General features: G+C 45.5%; 1 protein-coding gene across 2 annotated transcripts in view; it reads right to left on the reverse strand.

The window, feature by feature from the left end:
- Nucleotides 1-4,557: 4,557 nt before the first annotated feature.
- SEMA4D (semaphorin 4D) overlaps nt 4,558-19,376 on the reverse strand; it is a 144,940-nt gene continuing 130,121 nt past the window's right edge. The window contains exons 18-20 of one of the 2 annotated variants that reach the window (XM_035099543.2): nt 6,875-7,078; nt 6,135-6,232; nt 4,558-5,029 (exon numbers count right to left, since the gene is read on the reverse strand). In XM_035099543.2, coding sequence (XP_034955434.2) covers nt 5,000-5,029; nt 6,135-6,232; nt 6,875-7,078 — 332 coding nt within the window. In that variant the 3' untranslated portion in view covers nt 4,558-4,999. Of the gene's footprint in view, nt 5,030-5,840; nt 6,233-6,874; nt 7,079-19,376 lie in introns of those variants that run through there. The other variant, XM_035099542.2, reaches the window with a different exon arrangement.

The following is a 19,376-nucleotide window of genomic DNA, read 5'->3' on the forward strand; positions in this document are numbered from 1 at the left end:
GCCAGCCCGTTGCTGACTTGGTTGTTTAAAGGTTCCTTAGGTTCTTTAGTGGGTTTTCTGAGATTATTCACGGGCTCTTTGATGCCAGAGAACTCAGTGGTTTCATTCCTCCTGCACTGAAGTTGGTGGCCTATGCTAGTGGAATGAAGGAAGCGGACCTATTTAGATTACCCTCCAGCTGTAGAAAAGTCCTTTAAGCCCAAATACATGATGCCGGCAGATCTCACCAGTTACACTAGTGAACTTGGCTTTAGGCAATGAGCTGCATCGTCATCCATGGAATCAGCTCACTTTGTGACCATGTGACTGGGTGAAGGAGAGGGCGGAGAGAGGAAACAATGACCGCTGTAGCCTTTGTACTTTCTCCATCTGTACTTTTCAGTGTATAAGATTATTATTTTTTTACTGCAAAAGAATGCTAAAAATGGGGGTCATCTCATACACAGATAGTGCAGGGGGCGGCGGGCGTTTGGTTGCTGTCGCGAGCAGGAGCTTTTAAGCAGCGATTGGGTGGGTGAATGGTGTCTTCTGCAATGGCTGCTTTGGATTGGCGGCTGCGGCGGCGGCAATTGTGTGTGTGATTTGTGGCTGCTTGCGGCGAGCTGGCAGACGCTCGGTGGGTTATGTTGCATGTGCGATTGGTAGCGTCTGTCTGTCGATTGAATGATTTTCGGCATTTCACGTCCCGTCCCCCCAAAAAGCTTTAAATTGTAGTCCCCCAAAATAGGGGGCGTCTTATACATGGGGGCATGTTATACACAGAAAAACATGGTAGTAGTTGCTGTTTCGATGTGCAGCAGCCGCACCACTTATGTGAAGGTTCAGTTTTGGGGGTCCACAGGGAACTGCAACATCGAGCAAAAGCAGAGACCCCTGGAACAACCCACTGGCGAGGTGGATGCTTGCTTGCCAGGCTCTGGGAACATTGCAGGACGACTCAGGGGTGCTCCCAGAGCCAGCTTAGCAAGGAAAACCTACTGGGTGTGCAGGTGGTGGTGGTGGTGGTGGGATAAATGGAGAGTGAGAAATGGCAGGTTTTCTCCACTCTCCATTTATTTATTTTCCTGCACCTGCGATTGGTGTACACCTTCCTCAGCCCCTAGCTCACACTTCTCAATATAACCCTGTGTAATTGCAGGTCAAAGCTCTCACGTATGAGGTTGCTTTCCGATAAGGTGTGGTTTTTCGTTTTAATGTTAACTTTCTCTCTACTGATAAGAGTTGGGGTGTTGTAGAGCCTCTTTACAAAATTTGCAACGCCCCACAGTTTAATGCTTTGATGGGGTTGCAGTTACCATAGGGGTATCCGAGACCTCCAAGTAAAGGGCGGTATATAAATTCAATAAATAATAATAATAATAATAATAATAATAATAATAATAATAATCGGGCAATTTGGTGCGTAGATCAAATATTATAGACAAGCTTATTACCAAAAAAAAAAAGCCCTAGGCTTATTTCAAATATAATCCCACCTTGTAGAGCATTCAGTTGCTTATTAAACACTGATAAGTGGTATTCAGAAGTATGGAAGACTTTTAAAACTAATTTCTTCAAAGTCCCTAAAAAGATTGCCAGGAAGAAAATGGTTAACAAAAAAAAGAACTGTGATGACATGCGATGGCATTTAAGAAGACTGATGATGAACTGATTTGTCTTTCACAATAATATAACAGAGAGAAGTACTGAGAAATTGCTGTTCCTCAGGTTCCACTTTGGCATAGCAAGAGTTTTGACCCCACATGAACTGGAAGGTGAGAGGCATGGGGTGAAGCTTGGCTTGGGCTATCGTCAGGCCTCCTATAGTGACAAAAGGCTTTTGATTTCAGCCGGGAGCACCAACTGCTGTGGAGGAGTTTGGCACTCACCTCCCAAAAATGTTCAGCTGCTCATATTCCAGCCAGAGACTTACTTGGAGGACTCCTGTCCTTCGCTGACTGTTTTGTACTGTCCCTTCCCGAACTTTTCTGTGTCTTCAGCCAGCTTGGTTTATTTGGTAACTGTAAAACAAAGCTATTTGCAGTAAATAGCTTACAACATTTGTGCTTAAGTAATAGATGCTCTTTCCTGGTACTGGAGCCAGACTTTTATTGCAGGGATCAAAAGGCTGTTTTTGCTTTTGCTGTATCTTGTGTCTTTCTGGACACATTTCTTGTCCATTCTTGTAATTCAGAAACATTGGGTTCTCTCCCGCCCCCATTGTCCTGAACTTAGCAGGTGCTGTTTGCCCTTTTCATAGTGTTGCTTTTACGTAAGACTTAAAGCAAGAGACTAGGTGTTCATTCATAAAGCACATCCTGCAAGGTTACATGTCAAGGACAGGACTGGGGAACACTGATTTCTCCTGGCCAGTTGCCAGGCAGTGCCTTAGTGCCAGGTAACTGATAGGTGGTGCTGGAAGCTGTGAGATAGTAGAGCATGAGGCTGTTAATCTCAGGGCCATGGGTTCGAGCCTCACATTGGGCAAAAGATTCCTGCATTGCAGGGGGTTGGACTAGATGATCCTAGTGGTCCCTTCTAACTCTACACAACTTGGTGGTTATACTATGCAGGGTCAGTAGCAAGGGCATTTGGCTAACTATTTGTAGGACCCGCTTTAATTCCCTAAAACTCAAAAGCCTGGATACAGTACTTAATTTAACAAAACCTGCTACCATAAAATGTGTCAGCTGGCTTAATATCCTGTGACAAGCCTATGACGGAACACTTAAAAGCAGCACATTATTAATACTTGAAACAATAGTGGAAACTTATTTTGAGGGTTGGCGATAGTGTTACACAATAGCAGTGGGCAAAGCTGTCCAACAAGCCTGGTTAACGGAAATTGCAATTGATCCCATTTATCTGGGAGTAAGCTCTATTAAAGTTCTTGAGACTGCCTTCCAATTAGATATGTACAGGAGTGTGATGTGCAGAACTTTCTCCGTTGAATTTGACCTGGTTCATACCAGTGTTCATACAGCGCGGCCATTGCCTTTCACAGATCATGAAAGCAATTGTTTCCATCCCGGTTTCATTTATGTTGTTAGATCTTGGCTTTCTAACAGGAGAAGTGGATAGCTGCAAGTGTTTACCACAAACGTATGTGGATTATTGCTAGTACAACAAAAGGCACAATTTAAAACCAGATGTGGGGGAACACAGACACACTTCTCAGGGAGGGCTCCGGGCTTGGCATGTGTGTCCAGCTGCCTTTGCGTGTTCATTCATAACAAGGAACGATAATCACTGGCATTATCCTGCAAAAGTAGGTGGTGCCGTTGGGAGTATACAAGCTGCCATCTGCCCTGTAACAATTCTGTCGAAATGCTGACCCCATTTCAGCTAATGAAACATTAAATCGCAATCAAACAGCAAGCCTTTCTCACTTTCACCAAGTAATTCGTCGATATATATTTTTTTTCTTTGGCGATCACTCGTAGCTGAGTAAGATTGTCTTCCATAAACACGGTTTTCACAATGTAAGTGACTGTGGAGGCCAATTCTGGATCCATACGTCATTCCACAGTGGGGACATTGGTTTCCGGGCGGGACTTGATCACGATGTGGATTTGCCAAGCATGCCTTCCTCTTAGCACATTTCTCCCTTGCGCCCTGAGTTTGAGTGTCTTCAAAGCCCATGACACCTTTGGTAAAGGCTGTTCTCCAACTGGAGCGCTTGCAGGCCAGGGTTTCCCAGTTGTCAGTGTTTATACTACATTTTTTAAGATTTGCCTTGAGACAGTCTTTAAACCTCTTTTGTTGACCACCAGCATTACGCTTTCCATTTTTAAGTTTGGAATAGACTTGTATGCTCGGCAAAAATGCTCGTGCCCAATAATTCCCCCCCCCCCCCGTTTCTCCTTTTGACATCTGTTTAAGAAGAAGTTGCGAGTGGGTGGGGATGCTTGTGAAAGGGAAATGTAAACAATGTTGGGCATTCAGATCTGGTATGCACATATCTCTGCCATATGACGCAAGAGTTTAACTTGATGAGTCTTTGTGTGTTTAAAGGTGAAAGTAGGTTTTTTAAAAAGGAATTTTGTGGTAGTGGAAGACTTCTTAGGCTTTGGTTTTGGTTGCTATATATTTTAGCTCAGAGATGGAAAACCTGTAGCAGCCTCCTAGCCATTGGACCACAGCTCCCATCTTCGGTTACCGGATGGACTTGATGGAAGTTGGAGTTCAATACAGTCAGGTAGTCCCTATTTTACCATTAGTTTTACAGGAAAGTGAGGTGACCAGTAGGAATGGGCGATATATCGATACATCGTCCAAAACCGCTTTGAAGCCACATCAGTTTCGCAGTTTTTGACCTGGCAATATATCGTGAATCGTGTGTGTGTGTGTGTGTGTGTGTGTGTGTGTGCTGTGCAAAAATCACAATGTGGGGAGAGCCGCGAAGCTAGTACGTTGTGATGTTTAGCTGGTGGGGCATCACAATGTTGAAAGCCAGATATCGCCCAGCCCTACTGACCAGAATTGCCACAGTCTGAGTATGAAACTGTATTTGCACAAATGAATTCTCTGGGAAGGTCGCAACTACCGGTATTTGTTTCTACGGCACTCCTTGATGAGGGAAATCGATCCTGTGTACAAATTTAGAGGGCTGAAAGCCTTCAGCCACCTGCTTTGCAGTAGGCATTTTTAACAATATTTTAATCGATGCTATGCAGTGGTGAAATTTAATTTACTATAGCCCATAGTAGATTGAAGCACAAGAGACGCAGTATTCATGGTCTGTTTAACAGGCTGAGACAAAAGTCAGGGATGTGGAGTTTATAAACAACAAAATACCAAACCTCATATACTGTATTCATTCTTGTTTTCCTTTTGATGGTGGAGATAGATGAGCCTAATTGCAACACACTGTTTTATATATATTGTTCAAGTCAGTCACAAAACAACAGATAGGAAGCAGTGTTCTTCAAAGCAGCGAAGAGACTGTTCTGCTGCCAAATGTCACAAGGGCTCTTCCATCGTAAGCTGTTTCCAGTTCTCAGCCACCACTTCCTGCTTCTCATACTGCGCCTTTCCTATTGCAGCTTTCCTGAATAAGAATGAATCGGGGGGGGGGGAAGCATTTTAATTCTCCCATGCCACTAGCCTATATCATATGTCGCTTTCCATGAACTTAGTAGTTAAATTACGAATCTCATTTTCCACTGATAATCAAGAGCCACGCTCCCGATTGTATAATCAAGACTCTGCACGCTCTCCATAATTTGCACTGCACTGTAATACCTTATTCAGCCTCATCGCTGTGTTTCCCAGTGAATTTCAGCCCACCACAACTGATGGAAACTGACAGCAGTTCTGTTCATTCTGCTCAGAAAAGAGAGGAGTGGTGGGAAGAACAACAACTGAAGATTGGTATCTCACTGATGTGTGCAAAGCACAGTTTGGCAATAAAGCACATCTTAGGAAATCTAAATTTTATTTTAAAAGGACTTCCATGAGAAAGTACAGGTCCTCAAAAAACTTTTCTGGGGAAAGTCTCTTCCATAAAGCAGGGAAATTTGGACTGCCTGCAGGCTTGGGTGCTTACCGTCTCATAAGCCAGGGGCATGGGGCCTTCTCGTTCAAACACGGAGCGAGGCTCTAGCTGTGTTCTGAACTATGCAATTTGTGAGAAGTCACAGTGTGCCTTGAAGGGGCTGATGCAGACGCCAGCTTTCATTCTTGGGATTGCCTTGGTGTGTGTGTGTGATGCTTTTGGTCAAGAACGCCAGAGGCATGTAAGATCAGGCAGGACGACTAGTGGGGAGCATTGCTTTAGCAGCTGTATGTGTCCCTGATGGGTCTCGCATCTCAGCATGGCTATGTAAGCAACACTCCCATCATCTTTGATGTGGAATGAGCACATGACTCTAGCTATTGGAATCAAATGTGGCGATAAGAGGAAAGGGGGAGGTTGGTCTGCCAGGATGCCACAAACCAGTACCAAGAGATACGCTGGGTTTGATAGTCGCTGCTATCTCCAAACCATTGTGGGGCGCATGTGCGTGCATATTAACACTTTATAGACGGAGTGCAAAAATGCCAATGGTCTCTTTTCTCCTGGCCAGGTAACAGACCTCAAATGCAAAGCGCCAATTTTCTCCAAACTGGGCAGCAGAATGTGGGTACGTGTTTGCCCGTTTTATACCACCTACCCAAGTTTTTTTCCAGCTCTCCATCATTCTGTCATGCTTGCTGACAACGCTTCTCCAGTTAGCAAATTCTTTCGACCAGGTATCCTGATAGCTGCTGCCTGCAAACAGTAAGCAATTAAATGACAAAGCTGGCGCCTGTTAAGTAAGAATTCAAGCACTGGTTTCTTAAAAAAACATCATTTCAAAGTGCCATAACTGGGACTTCCCTCCTAAACATTTGACCCTTTCCTATACTTAGCATACCCGAGTAGCAATCGTGGAAAACCAAAACATTCGTTCAGCACGGCAACATTTCAGGGCATGCACACACAAGCACACACCTCACCCCTGCAAATACAATCAACTCTTGTGCAGTTTGCAAAACCTAAGAAGATGAATATGAGTTTCACATACAGAATGGATTGTGTGGTACTAAGAGCCCATATGTGTGGACCAGTGTTTTTGCTTCTTTTAACCTGCCCAGCATCAGGATTCCAGCTTTCCCCCCAGTTCACAACCTCTGCGGCCTTCTGTTGTGACCACAACCGATGGCTTGCATAGATACGGATATGCTTGTGGCAAAATGAGTCTGTGTTTTTAAGTGCCGCTAACCTGTATTTCACAAAAGGGAGTGAATCGAAATAAAGAGGCATTCTTGCGCTTCTCTGGGTTTACGCCGCCTTTATAGGTGACACCAGATCTGAAGTTCTGCCTTCTTAAATTTCCCAAAACATGTCACTCCTCGACATTGCACCCATTACCTTCAACAGTGATGTAGGATGTGGAGGTTTTGGTTCCAGCTTTGGAGATCACACGGCAGCAGTATTCCGAATCTTGCACTACAGCATCTTCCACCCAGCTTAGAAGATGCAGTCTTCCATCAGCCAGAGCCTGGGTCTGCTGGCTCACAGACGCATCCATTTTCTGTCCATTTTTTTCCCAAACAAAGTATGCATCTCTGGGCCCTGTGGAAAATTGCAGTTGGCTAATTACTATGACAGATGGTACACAAAGTCCCTTTAAAGCAGGCATTGGGAACTGCAGGTGACGATGCCTCACCTGGACTTTTCTCCCAGCCACACTCACCTAATGTCACATGATATATTACTACAACTAATAAGAATAGGGCCTCACGGATATAAAACAAAATACATTTTAAAAAAAGAAACAACAACCCAATAGCCGCCCCCCCAAAAAAAACATTTTAAAAGGGTATAGGATGTCAACCAAAGGCCTGGTTAAAAAGGAACGTTCCCTGGGGAGAGCATTCCACAGACGGAGCCACTGCAGAGAAGGCCCTTTTTTGTGTTGCCACCCTCCAGATCTCTCATGGAGGAGGCACACAAAGGAGGGCCTCAGAAGATGATCTCAGGGTCCGGGTAGGTTCATATGGAAAGAGGCGGTCCTCAGAGTATTGTGGTCCGGAGCCATTTAAGACTTTATAGGTCAAAACCAGCACTTTGAATTGGGCCTGGAAACTAATTGGCAGCCAGTGCAGTCAGACCAGGATCGGTGTATTATGCTCAAACTGTCTTGCTTTGTTGAGCAACTTGGCTGCTGAATTCTGCACTAGCTGAAATTTCCGAACCGTCTTCAGAGGCAGACCTTTGCAGTAATCTGACCTTGAGGTTACCAGAGCATAGTCAACAGTACTGTATTTAGGCTATCCCTGTCCTGATAGGGGCGTAGCTGGGCCACCATCCGAAGCTGATGGAAAGCACTCCAGGCTAATAATAATAATAATATAATAATAATAATAAACAACTACTTCATTATTTGTGCCCCTCCGACTGGGTTCCTCCAGCCACTCTGGGCAGCTTCCAGCACATACAAAAACATAATAAAACATTGAACATTAAAAACTTCCCACTACAGGGCTGCCTCCAGATGTTTTCTAAAAGTTGTCTAGTTCTTTATCTCGACATCTGATGGCAGGGCGCTCCACAGGGCGGGCACCGCTACTGAAAAGGCCCTCTGCCTGGTTCCCTGTAACCTCACTTCAGCTTCGGCTGAACGATAGGGGTGGAGATGCTCCTTCAGGTATATATAGCCACAAAGGAACAATGCTGGAGCTTGGAGCACACTCCTGTTGGTTCCTTTGCAAGCGTAGCTTATGTTCACTGTCTTTTTCAAATGTGGAAACAGCTGTGTAACTTTTCCAACTCTCCTTAGGAAATGGAAGCATTTTGCAGTTTAGCAAAAACACCCTTTTTTGAACCTGGAAACTCATCTCTTTCTTTTTTATAATGAGATGCAACACTTCTCCCTTCAAAGCACTGGTCTCTTTTTGTGCACTCCTGTTTCATGTGATGCCTTTGGTCCAGCTTGTAAACATACTGTCGCTTTGCTATGGCTAGCTATCCTTTTATTTGAGCCCTTTAATTGAGATCATGATGTGAGCTGCCATGCTGTTTGGCAGGGTCAGCTCACAGTTGTACCAGGTTTTATTGGGTCTGTGATATTTTAGGGGTGTCAACGAAGCATACTGCACAGATCCATCACAAAATGTGTTATTCCCCAACACAATCTATGGCATTTGCAAGGGATTATGGGGTGAACTCAGATCACATGACACGGAGCAGCAAAGTGCGTTGAACACATAGGCCAAAGCACAGTACTCTGTAAACTCCTGCCTAATTTCCCATTTATAGCAGTAGGTGGAACAGGAAGCTATTGGGGAGATGTGTGTACATACAAGCAGAGGGTTAATACAATCTGCAAGGGGTGGGTGGGAAGGGGGAAGAATATGAAGGAGCTGCTGGATCAAATCCATCGCTCTGCAATTCTAAAGACACTATTGTCTCAATATTTTTTTTTTAATTTATTTTTATTAAAGGTTTTCTCAGTTTACAAAGACATGGGCAGTGTCTCTCATAGCATTTTTACAGATCAGTTTCAATTGTTGAGACATTGGGGAGGAAAAGGGGGAGAGCGGTAGATAAGTTTTTTTCAAAACGTCAGTCCTCTTGGAAGCCAGTCAAAACATATAATTCACACAACTCATTTTCCAAGCAGACTACCCAAAAGAAACAATCTGTTCCGATATAGCCTGCAGATAACTTCAGCAACCTACAATCTTTTTGGTGGCTTCCCAATTATGGACAGGCAATCTGGGGTGTGAGAGAGTAAGTGCTAGCTGCGTTGCTTTGCTGCTTTTCCTGTGACTGTCTCAGGAAGCAGGACTTGTCTCTCTCCTCCGCTTCCTCGAGCACAAACTCTAGATGTGTATTCATTTATTTTACGCAAAACGAAAATCTCGGTTGCAACACGCAGGTCTTTTGCTGAACCCTCTTGGTTTCACTTTATGGAAGGAGATGAATATTTCTTGGGGCTGTGCATGTACAAAGAATCCAATTCACAGCATCCCATAAAAACCTACCCTTTCTGTTTGTAGGAATGGAATGCTGCTAAACATTTTTATCTTCCTGACACCTTCAACTGTTTCTTTCTGATGGGCAAGGGAGCATTTCAGTGAACCGATATCATTTGCTCCCTCTCCCTGCAGCGATCTCCCCATTCATTCCAAGGGAAGAGACAATTCAGCACGGTTCCTTCATGGGCATGAATGGGGCAGCAGAGACCCACAAGCACAGCTGAGTGCAAGCAACATCTCTCAACCTTTCCGAAGATATCAAAGATCTCTGAAATACACATATTTTTTTCCGTATCAGTGGGCTAAGAAGCAACTTCAAGTGCATTGCCATTTTTATGAAAGTGTTGTTCTACTTTAAAATATAAGAGCAGCAGTTCTGGATGTACGAAAGGTGCAACTAATGCAGCATCTTGTTCCATAAAGAAGCTAATTATAATTATAATTAATAATAATAAATGCCAACCACATGGCTCTAGGAAACTGACATGGAAGGCATGAATGAAATAGCCCTCTCTTGCTGCTACTCCCCAGCCCATTTCAGTTCCTTGTATGCTTGATCTATACTTGCTCTATAGTGTATCACAAAATGCTATTTGTATTTATTTTTTAAGTGGGTGCAACATGAAATGGGATGGGAGGATAGCAGCATCTGGAGCCGCTTCTGAGCTTTTAACAGGTGCTTACTCTGACCTAAAGATACACAAGGTCGGTGAGATACGGGTGTTGTTGTTTTTTTAAAAAAGAAGAAGCGTGTGAAGCAAAGAATTAACAAGATCCCATACAAAGCTGTTATGAGGAGTCATTTCAACTACAGTTATGACCTCAGCAATTGCAATCCACAAACCAGCAGCCCCAGTTTGGATCGCAAGGGTCTCTACAGTCCGTCAAGGAAACAATCAGAACATTTTGAATACTTACGTTCCACTTTATCTCCTCCTTCTGGATGCTTGAAGGATCAAAGAAATCAAAAATTATAGGGTGCGTCAGTTAAAAGGCATGCAAAAATAATTAGTACATTGGGATCGATAAGGTATTCAGAAGAACATACGCTGCCAGCATTTTATTTTTTGAAAGTACAGAAATGCACAAATCACCAAAGAATTGATGCTTTTGAATTATGGTGCTGGAGGAGACCCTTGAGAGTCCCATGGACTGCAAGAAGATCAAACCTATCCATTCTGAAGGAAATCAGCCCTGAGTGCTCACTGGAAGGACAGATCCTGAAGCTGAGGCTCCAATACTTTGGCCACCTCATGAGAAGAGAAAACTCCCTGGAAAAGACCCTGATATTGGGAAAGATTGAGGACACAAGGAGAAGGGGACGACAGAGGACGAGATGGTTGGACAGTGTTCTCGAAGCTACGAACATGTTTGACCAAACTGCGGGAGGCAGTGGAAGACAGGAGTGCCTGGCGTGCTCTGGTCCATGGGGTCACGAAGAGTCGGACACGACTAAACGACTAAACAACAACAGAAATGCACAAAAGGGAAGGAAGAAATAACCTATCTGGAACTTGGAGACTTTGTGTGTGTTTTCCAGAGTTTTGCAGGGCACGCACCTTCTCTATGAAAAAGGCCGGCCTGTAGCTATTTCCATATGGAATCAGTATCTGACCCAGGAGACAGCTGCCTCAGTGTAAAATTCTATGCACCTCCGGTGAACACAAAGAATTCAAGTGACTTCAGCCACTTAGTGAGCCACTACTAAGCTTTCTATCAGGGTTCTGGTCCACCTTTCACAGTATTGTCTACTACACTGACTGATGGTGGCTCTCTGGGATTTCTGCAAAGGACTGAACTTGGGAGCTTTTGCATGCAAATAAGATGCTCTACCATGGAACAACAACCCTTCCCCAGGCATAGCCCCCATAAGAAACCCCCCATACAGATGCAATTTGGATTTGCAAATCTATGCACAAGAATAATACAAGATTAAATCCCACTGGTCACAATGGGACATACCGCAGAGTAGATTTGTATAGGATTATGTTACATTTCTTCCATTCGCTCAAGGCTCTTAATGCAATTATATTTTGCAAGTGCACAGCTCCCTCCTTATCAGATTTATCATCCTGTTTGCTATTATTCACACAGTGCCATCAATGTAATTGGCATTTCACAAAGCCGCCTAAGCAGGGAAAGGGGGTAGCTGACATGATTCACTCCCTGCCTCGCTTGGTTGAACACTACTTGTGTCTGTGCTGCTAAGGCATGTTGGAGAAAGGTTCCTGCCCCCTAGGGGTTAACTTAGGGATACAGGTGGCACTGTGGACTAAACCACTGAGCCTCTTGGGTTTGCCGATCAGGAGGTTGGTGGTTGGAATCTCCACAATCGGGTGAGCTCCCGTTGCTCTGTCCCAGCTTCTGCCAACTTAGCAGTTCTACAGCACGCCAGTGCAAGTAGATAAATAGGTACCGCTGTGGCAGGAAGGTAAACTGTTTCTGTGTGCTCTGGTGTCCGTCACGGTGTCCCATTGTGCCAGGAGCTACTCTTAGATCCGTCATGAGATGTCCACCAGCTTCTAATCACAGCAGCCTTCAAGCAAGCAAACTTGCCTTATTTTTGCTACCCATAGCATCCCACTGCCAGAGGATTGCCTCCTTCCATTCACCACTTTGCCTCCAAGTGGAAGAAACCTGGGCAGTGCTGAATGTCACATCCATTGCCAGGTGTGTCCTTGCTGGAAACAGAAAAGGGCTTTCCCCTTGCCCTGCCTTTATATCTGCTCAGTTGCCAAGTGCTTTTGTGACATCACAAGAAACCCACAGCCAATGGCAACAGCTGGGGAGGCATCGTCTTCATTGCTTTGAGCCTCACAATGGCAGGTGGACCTACCAGTGGTTGTGTGCTTGTTTATTCGGGACGCGGGTGGTGCTGTGGTCTAAACCACTGAGCCTCTTGGGCTTGCCGATCAGAAGGTTGGCAGTTAGAATCCCCACGACAGAGTGAGCTCCCGTTGCTCAGTTCCTGCTCCTGCCAACCTAGCAGTTCAAAAGCACGCCAGTGCAAGTAGATAAATAGGTATCGCTGTGGCGGGAAGGTAAACGGCGTTTCCATGTGCTCTGGTTTCCGTCACGGTGTCCCATTGTGCCAGAAGCGGTTTAGTACTGCTGGCCACGACCCGGAAAGTTGTCTGCGGACAAATGCCGGCTCCCTCTGCCTGAAGGCGAGATAAGCGCCACAACCCCATAGTCACCTTTGACTGGACTTAACCATCCCGGGGTCCTTTACCTTTTACCTTAACCATCTGACCTGAGAACTTGGGAGCGCACCTTGCTGCCATTACAGGACAGGCATTCCTTTCTCTGCAAGACTAACAACCCTGGAAAATCAGACTTCTAAAACACAAGTGTGTTCACCCTCCAACCACTGAAGGGGTCAGGTAAGAGCACTCCTCTCCCTCCTCCACTTTATGCTAATTGTGCAGCACCAAAAAACAGCCTCTCCGTGGCAAATGCTCTCTGTTGGGCCTGTAGTGTTTGAAAGGATTCACTATGTGGCTCACCCACCCCTGAATGAAGTTCCAGGCACATTTGGTATTGCAGTGTTTCATCTTGTAATGTGATGCAGGTGAGCACTTTGGGATGCACCAGTCCAGGTCAGAATGCTAGTTCCAGGAAGAGATTACTTTAGTGGCCTATTTGTACCTATTTTCTCCCTCCACCCCACCCCACCCTTTAAAGGAACACTATTAAAACCAGCCCCATTGTTGCAGGGCATGACATTTTCTCTAGCTGAAACTCTGACAATATGGCTGGGGGAGGGGAACGAGATTCAGGCCACTCCGCATGAAAGGAGACTTGTGTACAGTCATACCTTGGAAGCTGAACGGAATCCGTTCCGGAAGTCCCTTCAACTTCCAAAACGTTCGGAAACCAAAGCGCGGCTTCTGATTGGCTGCAGGAAGCTCCTGCAGCCAATTGGAAGCCCCGTCAGATGTTCGGCTTCCAAAAATAGTTCGCAAGCTAGAGCAGTCACTTCTGGGTTTGTGGTCTTTGGGAGCCAAAACGTTCTAGAACTAAGCCGTTAGAAAACCAAGGGACTACTGTGGTCCTTTGTGTGCCGCAGCTCACCAACTAGATAAGAGACCTGCCAAGTAGATTCTCTTCCCCACACCCATTCATGGCCTTCATGTGTCTGCGAAACATTCCTTTGGAGGTGCTGAGAAAAGCACATGCTAGCAAGCTAACCTACATGGTGAACCAGTGGACATTGATTTCTTGGGAGTTGCCACCAAAGCCCAGTAGCCTCTACCACTGCACAGTGCAAAGCTGTCCTTAGAAGAGAGGACCAATGTCCCTCCCAGGTGGTGAATTTCCTCCCACCTGCTGCTCCTAGGCTGACTTGGATCTTGGAAGCCTCAGAAATGTGTATCGTCAAGATTCATGGAGAACCTTGAATTCCAAGTGGATCCAAGTCTCAGGAGACTGAAAAATAAATTAATAAATGACTGCATGTTGAGGAAACTGGTTAAACCTGTGTATTGTTCCAGGAACCCAAGAAGAATTGCGGAATACTGAATGCTTGAAGATTATCTACTTCCTGCTACTATTGGGCAATAGCCAATATCAGTTGTACCCACAGCAGACCTGTTGAAAATGATGCCCTTAAATCCATTAATTTCAGAGGGTCTACTCTGAGTTTAACTTTGTTGTTTAGTCGTTTAGTCGTGTCCGACTCTTCGTGACCCCATGGACCAGAGCAGGCCAGGCACTCCTGTCTTGCACTGCCTCCCGCAGTTTGGTTAAACTCATGTTGGTAGCTTCGAGAACACTGTCCAACCATCTCGTCCTCTGTCGTCCCCTTCTCCTAGTGCCCTCTATCTTTCCCAACATCAGGGTCTTTTCCAAGGATTCTTCTCTTCTCATGAGGTGGCCAAAGTATTGGAGCCTTAACTTACAGGATATTTATTATTATGATTCATATAAAAAGCTTCCTTGGGTTAGTAATAACACTGGGACTGAGCAGAAGTGCAGATGAATGAGCCTTCTGCTGTAAAACTCTCGTTTCCAGAAAGTAACCCCTCTTGCCACAACAAACCCAGCATAGGCAATATCACATCACCTAACGAAAGCTTTGCAAGTCAGAATAAACCAAGAGGCGGCCAACGCCATCCTTCAAATTAATTTACTGCCTGCCCTATTTCTGGAGCTAATCTTAGATGAGGTCTCCCTGAAGGTCACTGGAAATGAGATTATCAAGGATGGAAATCAAGGAGAGAGATGTGAGTAGTGGCGAAGAAGGAGTGCCAGGTAAGCTGCCAGGAAGAATAAAGAGCTTAGAGAATTGCTGTTGGGCTGCGGAAATCTTCAGTTGGGTACCAATTCAGTGACATTAGCTGTGATCACCATTCGTGTGGCACACAAAGGAGCACAGGAGCCAGACCAATGGTCCACAGAGCTCAGCATTGTCTAAAATGACTGGCAGTGGCTATCCAAGGTTTCTCCTGGTCCTACCTGGAGATTGAATGTGGGGCTCTTCTGTAAGTGCCATCCCCCAGAGCTATAGCCCCTCCACATGTCAAAATAGAAGACATTTGGGCCAATTTAATAAAAATGCCTCAAGTTCAACCGGTGCTTATCACAGTCCATCAGGGGAAATAATTGAACCAAGACTACCCTATCGCCAATTCCTAATAAAGTTGTAAACAGCAAGATTTTCTAATAACTACTGTTATTCTAATAAAATTTTAAAAAATCCTTCCAGTAGCACCTTAAGAGACCAACTAAGTTTGTTATTCTAATAACTACTGTCCGTCTGTCGATGCATCATTTTTATTTTCTGTCGCAAAGGAAATCTTATAGACGAAGGCTCCAGAAGCACGGAAAGTGTGTATGTGTGACCACAGTAAAATTTAATCTCGGAAACGAATGCAACATCTGGCAGAATTCCCCCATGTTGAGCTCTGCAGCTTTGCTGTGAGCTGAACACGTAAGGATTTGCAACGCTGTGACTTTGAAGATCCTTTCATGCAAAACAAGCATTTGCTATGGCTTCTTGTAGCCCGGGCAGGAGGGAGAACTGGCAAGCCACGGCAGATCCCCTAAGTGGTGGGCAGGAAGTGTTTTTCCTGTGATCCTGCAAAGGCACGCCCGTACCCAGTTGATGCTTGGGATAATCTGTGCAATTGCAGGATAGGCTGCAAGTTGTTGTTCAGAAACCTAGGGCAAGAACCAGAAGAAACCAAGGGCCCAAGTTTTTTTTTAAAGAGAGACTGCAATACAGAGGGAAACATTTAAAACTCTCATTCAGCACACTCTGTGACTCTGTGGGAAGACAAGCACAAGCAAACATCATAAGGAGCTGCAGCAGGAGGCGCTCTGCTTGGCTGTGGCTTGAGATAACTGAGGAGCATTAAAGGGCTTCTGCCATGTCAGCTCCTGCCAAATCCAGCACGAGGGGGAGATGGCCTGTGGTCTGTGGGGGATTTCTAATGAAAGATTCTTGGACTCGAGCTTCCCTGCCTCCCCACCTCCAGATGTGCAATGACAGTCTTGGATTGCTGAGTGGGGAGGAAAACACTTTGCACAGCAGATGCTTGCTGGTCCTCTCATTTATTGCACAGGAAAGAATGAATGAGCCCAGGCATTAAAAATATGTCCTGGCCTTGGTCTGTGTGAAAGAGATTGTACAGTGGTACCTCGCAAGACGAATGCTCCACGCTATGAAAAACTCGCAAGACGAATGCGTCTTGCGATTCTATGGGTGACTCGCAAGACAAATTCATTTTGTGAAAAATCCGCCTTGCGAATCGCGGTTTCCCATAGGAATGCATTGAAATTTAATTAATGCGTTCCTATGGGCAAAAAAAGAAATTTCAATGCATTCCTATGGGAAACCGTGATTCGCAAGGCGAATTTTTCGCAAAACGAATTGACTCACGGAACGAATTAAATTCGTCTTGCGAGGCACCACTGTATCTCTTTGAGGTGGAACATGGCCAGTATTTCCAGTACTCAAAGTGTCCCTGGCTCGCTCAAGCTGGCTAAGGTGGGTTGCAACTCCCCTTCTCCTGCACCCCATTATTTGAAGTGGCAGCACCATCCTCCCCTCCATTCTGCCCCCTATGTCTCTTACTACTAACTTGCTTCTTCTTGTTGTTGTTGTTGCTTTTGCTGTTGCATTCTTCTGCTGCTCTCCACCCTCCTGGTGAACAGCAAGCAGGTCCTTCCTCAGGGTGAGGAATTGTGGGTATCGCATCTCAGAGACTGCCTTGTGAATGCTATCGTGAGCTGCCACGGTGGAGAAACACGCTCTTGTCCAGATCCTGCCTCGGAATTCCTCACTCTGTGGAAGGACCACCTGGGTCCCTCCTCATTGAGGAGGTGGGGTGTGGGTGTGTGGCAGAGACCCTTGCCTTGCTGGGTAGCTGAAGGCACCAGGAAAAAAAAAGGTAGAACTGGAGGCTAACAATGAGGTGAGCAAAGGGGTCAAACTTGCTGCCCAAAGACAACGGTGTCGTTCTGTGTACCCAGGCTCCCTTGTGCCCTTGGCGAGGAGCTGTATTGGCACCTCCAAAGTCGGGAGAGGCCATGTACCAGAGACCATGTTTCCTTTTGTGCTCCACCAATGACTTCCTCTGCAGCCGCCAGTGTGGTGTAGTGGTTAAGAGCGGTGGACTCGTAATCTGGTGAACCGGGTTCGCTTCCCCGCTCCTCCACATGCAGCTGCTGGCTGACCTTGGGCTAGTCACACTTCTCTGAAGTCTCTCAGCCCCACCCACCTCACAGAGCGTTTGTTGTGGGGGAGGAAGGGAAAGGAGAATGTTCGCCACTTTCGAGATTCCTTCGGATAGTAATAAAGCGGGATATCAAATCCAAACTCCTCTTCTTCTTCTGCTCTTCCCCATCATCTCCTTCATCAGTCCATCTGTCTGCCTGCTTAACTCCCTCCCTCTGCTGGCTGCTTTCTCTTCTGCCTCCATCCTCCCTCCCTTTTTCCTCCTCCTGCTACTCTTGCCGGCTCTTTCCTCCCTCCAAGCCAAGTGCTTCTAATAGTGCCACTGGCCCACTGGGGAGGGGGCCCCACAGGGCTGCTGCAATGCTCCTCACCAGCAACTAGATTCCTCTACCAAGGCATCCAGAGGAGCCTCGGTGCTTTGCCCAGCCTCCCAGAGCAGCAGAGTTGCCTGGGAAGCACGTGGACGGGCTCCTAGCCACTCGTGAGCCAGAGTGGAGAGGCAAGATTTCTCCACCATTGGCAGGGCCCAACTTACCCAGCCCCTACAGGTAGCTATGCCCTTGAATCTGCATCCCGATTGGGCCAGTCCTGGTCACCTTGTTCCAAATGGTTATTTATACTCCATGTCAGAAGGTTCCTTCTCTCCAGGGAGTTCCATATTTAGAGATAGAAAAAGAACCCAGATAACATGGAATTGGAGGTATGTAAGGCCCACACCAGACCTACAGAGCCTTGATTTTTACAAGAAATGTCACAAGTCCACTATTTTGTCCATCTCACATTCCTAAGAGCAAGAGTTGCAAGATTCTTACTCCAGTTCAATGAATCCAGAATTCACAATCCTAGACAGGGACTGAAATGATGACTCCACACAAAGAAGCAAGAGAAAGATTGAGCAGAGAAGTGCATTTAAGGGCTAAATTCTCTTTTGAGGCATCTGCCTTACGAGCTGAAACTGATAATTAAAACATGACAGAAGAGCTTTCTTGAATGCCAGGCAAAGTCAAGAAGTGGCTAGTATGAAGTCTAGGTCACTTGTACCTGCTGAAAAGCATTTTTTTTTAAAAAAAAGGTGCATTTCACAGGATGAGAAAAACTTATGGCTACAATTCTGCAAGGAGGAAGACGGCCACGTCAGCAAGTTTCAGACTATGCAGAAGTTCCATTTTAATCATTGCCTCTTGATATCCTTTTCAAAATTTTGGCCGAGAAGCCTAGCTGATACTGTGTTTTCTGAGTAACCCCCTATCTTAAAAGAAACAAAATGAAAAAGTAACCCGATTTTGCACAGTGAGCTACTTTGTTCAATTGCTTGTTATTTTGCAAAAAACTTAAGCAGGAATCAGATCTCTCTCGACGATAAGCTGCTTTGTGAAGGTTATAAACCACAAGCAAGCCGGGAAGAGTTGCCACAGCCTCGTTCAGGAATGTGAAACTCCACAGATAAATCAGGATAAGAAAACACAAGACTTGAGAAGCAAAGAACTCTGCTGGATCAGATGAAATGTCCACCCCCAGCCAGCTGCTTCTTCTAGAAGCGTGGAGAGATGGAGGCTACAAGCTTCTTCCATTTCTTCCCCAGCAACTGATATTTAAGGGCATGCTGTACCGGTGTACCCTCACTGCTCATTTCCTTCCGCTGTAAAGACTCTTTTAACTCTTCCCTTGTGTTTCCAGTTCTTTGATCAATTACTGACTTATAACAGGCGTCTGACGTCTTGTCCAAGGTCTGCCAGGCTTACTCAGGAGCCTCTAGTGAGGGACTTTATCAAAAGTTTGTTTGAAGTCTATGGATATGGTATCTACTGAATTACCTTGCATCTACATGCTTGATGCTTTCATAGAAATCCATTGTTTGTAGAGGCAGAACTTCCTCATGCAACAGCTACGCCAGTTCTTTTTCAGAAGTCTGCTGTCCCAACTCTTCATCCTGACTTACCCCCCCCCCAAAAAAAACCCTGAAAAAGTAGTCTTAAATTGCATACCTTCCAATTTCCAGCAGAGACTGATTTTACTGTCAAACTGAATTATGATTAGAATCTAGTTCTCTAAGGACTCTTTGCTATCAGGGTTCAGAGATTATATAGTTTTGTAGCAAGTCCACTGGACCAGTGTGAGGTCTAGGTTTTGGGGGTCCCTCAGACAAAGTCTACGCAGCCTTTCTCCCTTCAGTTTGCCATTGCTAATGTCTGCTCACTCGCCCAGACAA

The sequence above is a fragment of the Zootoca vivipara genome, chromosome 11 (genome assembly GCF_963506605.1).
Source record: "Zootoca vivipara chromosome 11, rZooViv1.1, whole genome shotgun sequence".
Taxonomy (NCBI): domain Eukaryota; kingdom Metazoa; phylum Chordata; class Lepidosauria; order Squamata; family Lacertidae; genus Zootoca; species Zootoca vivipara.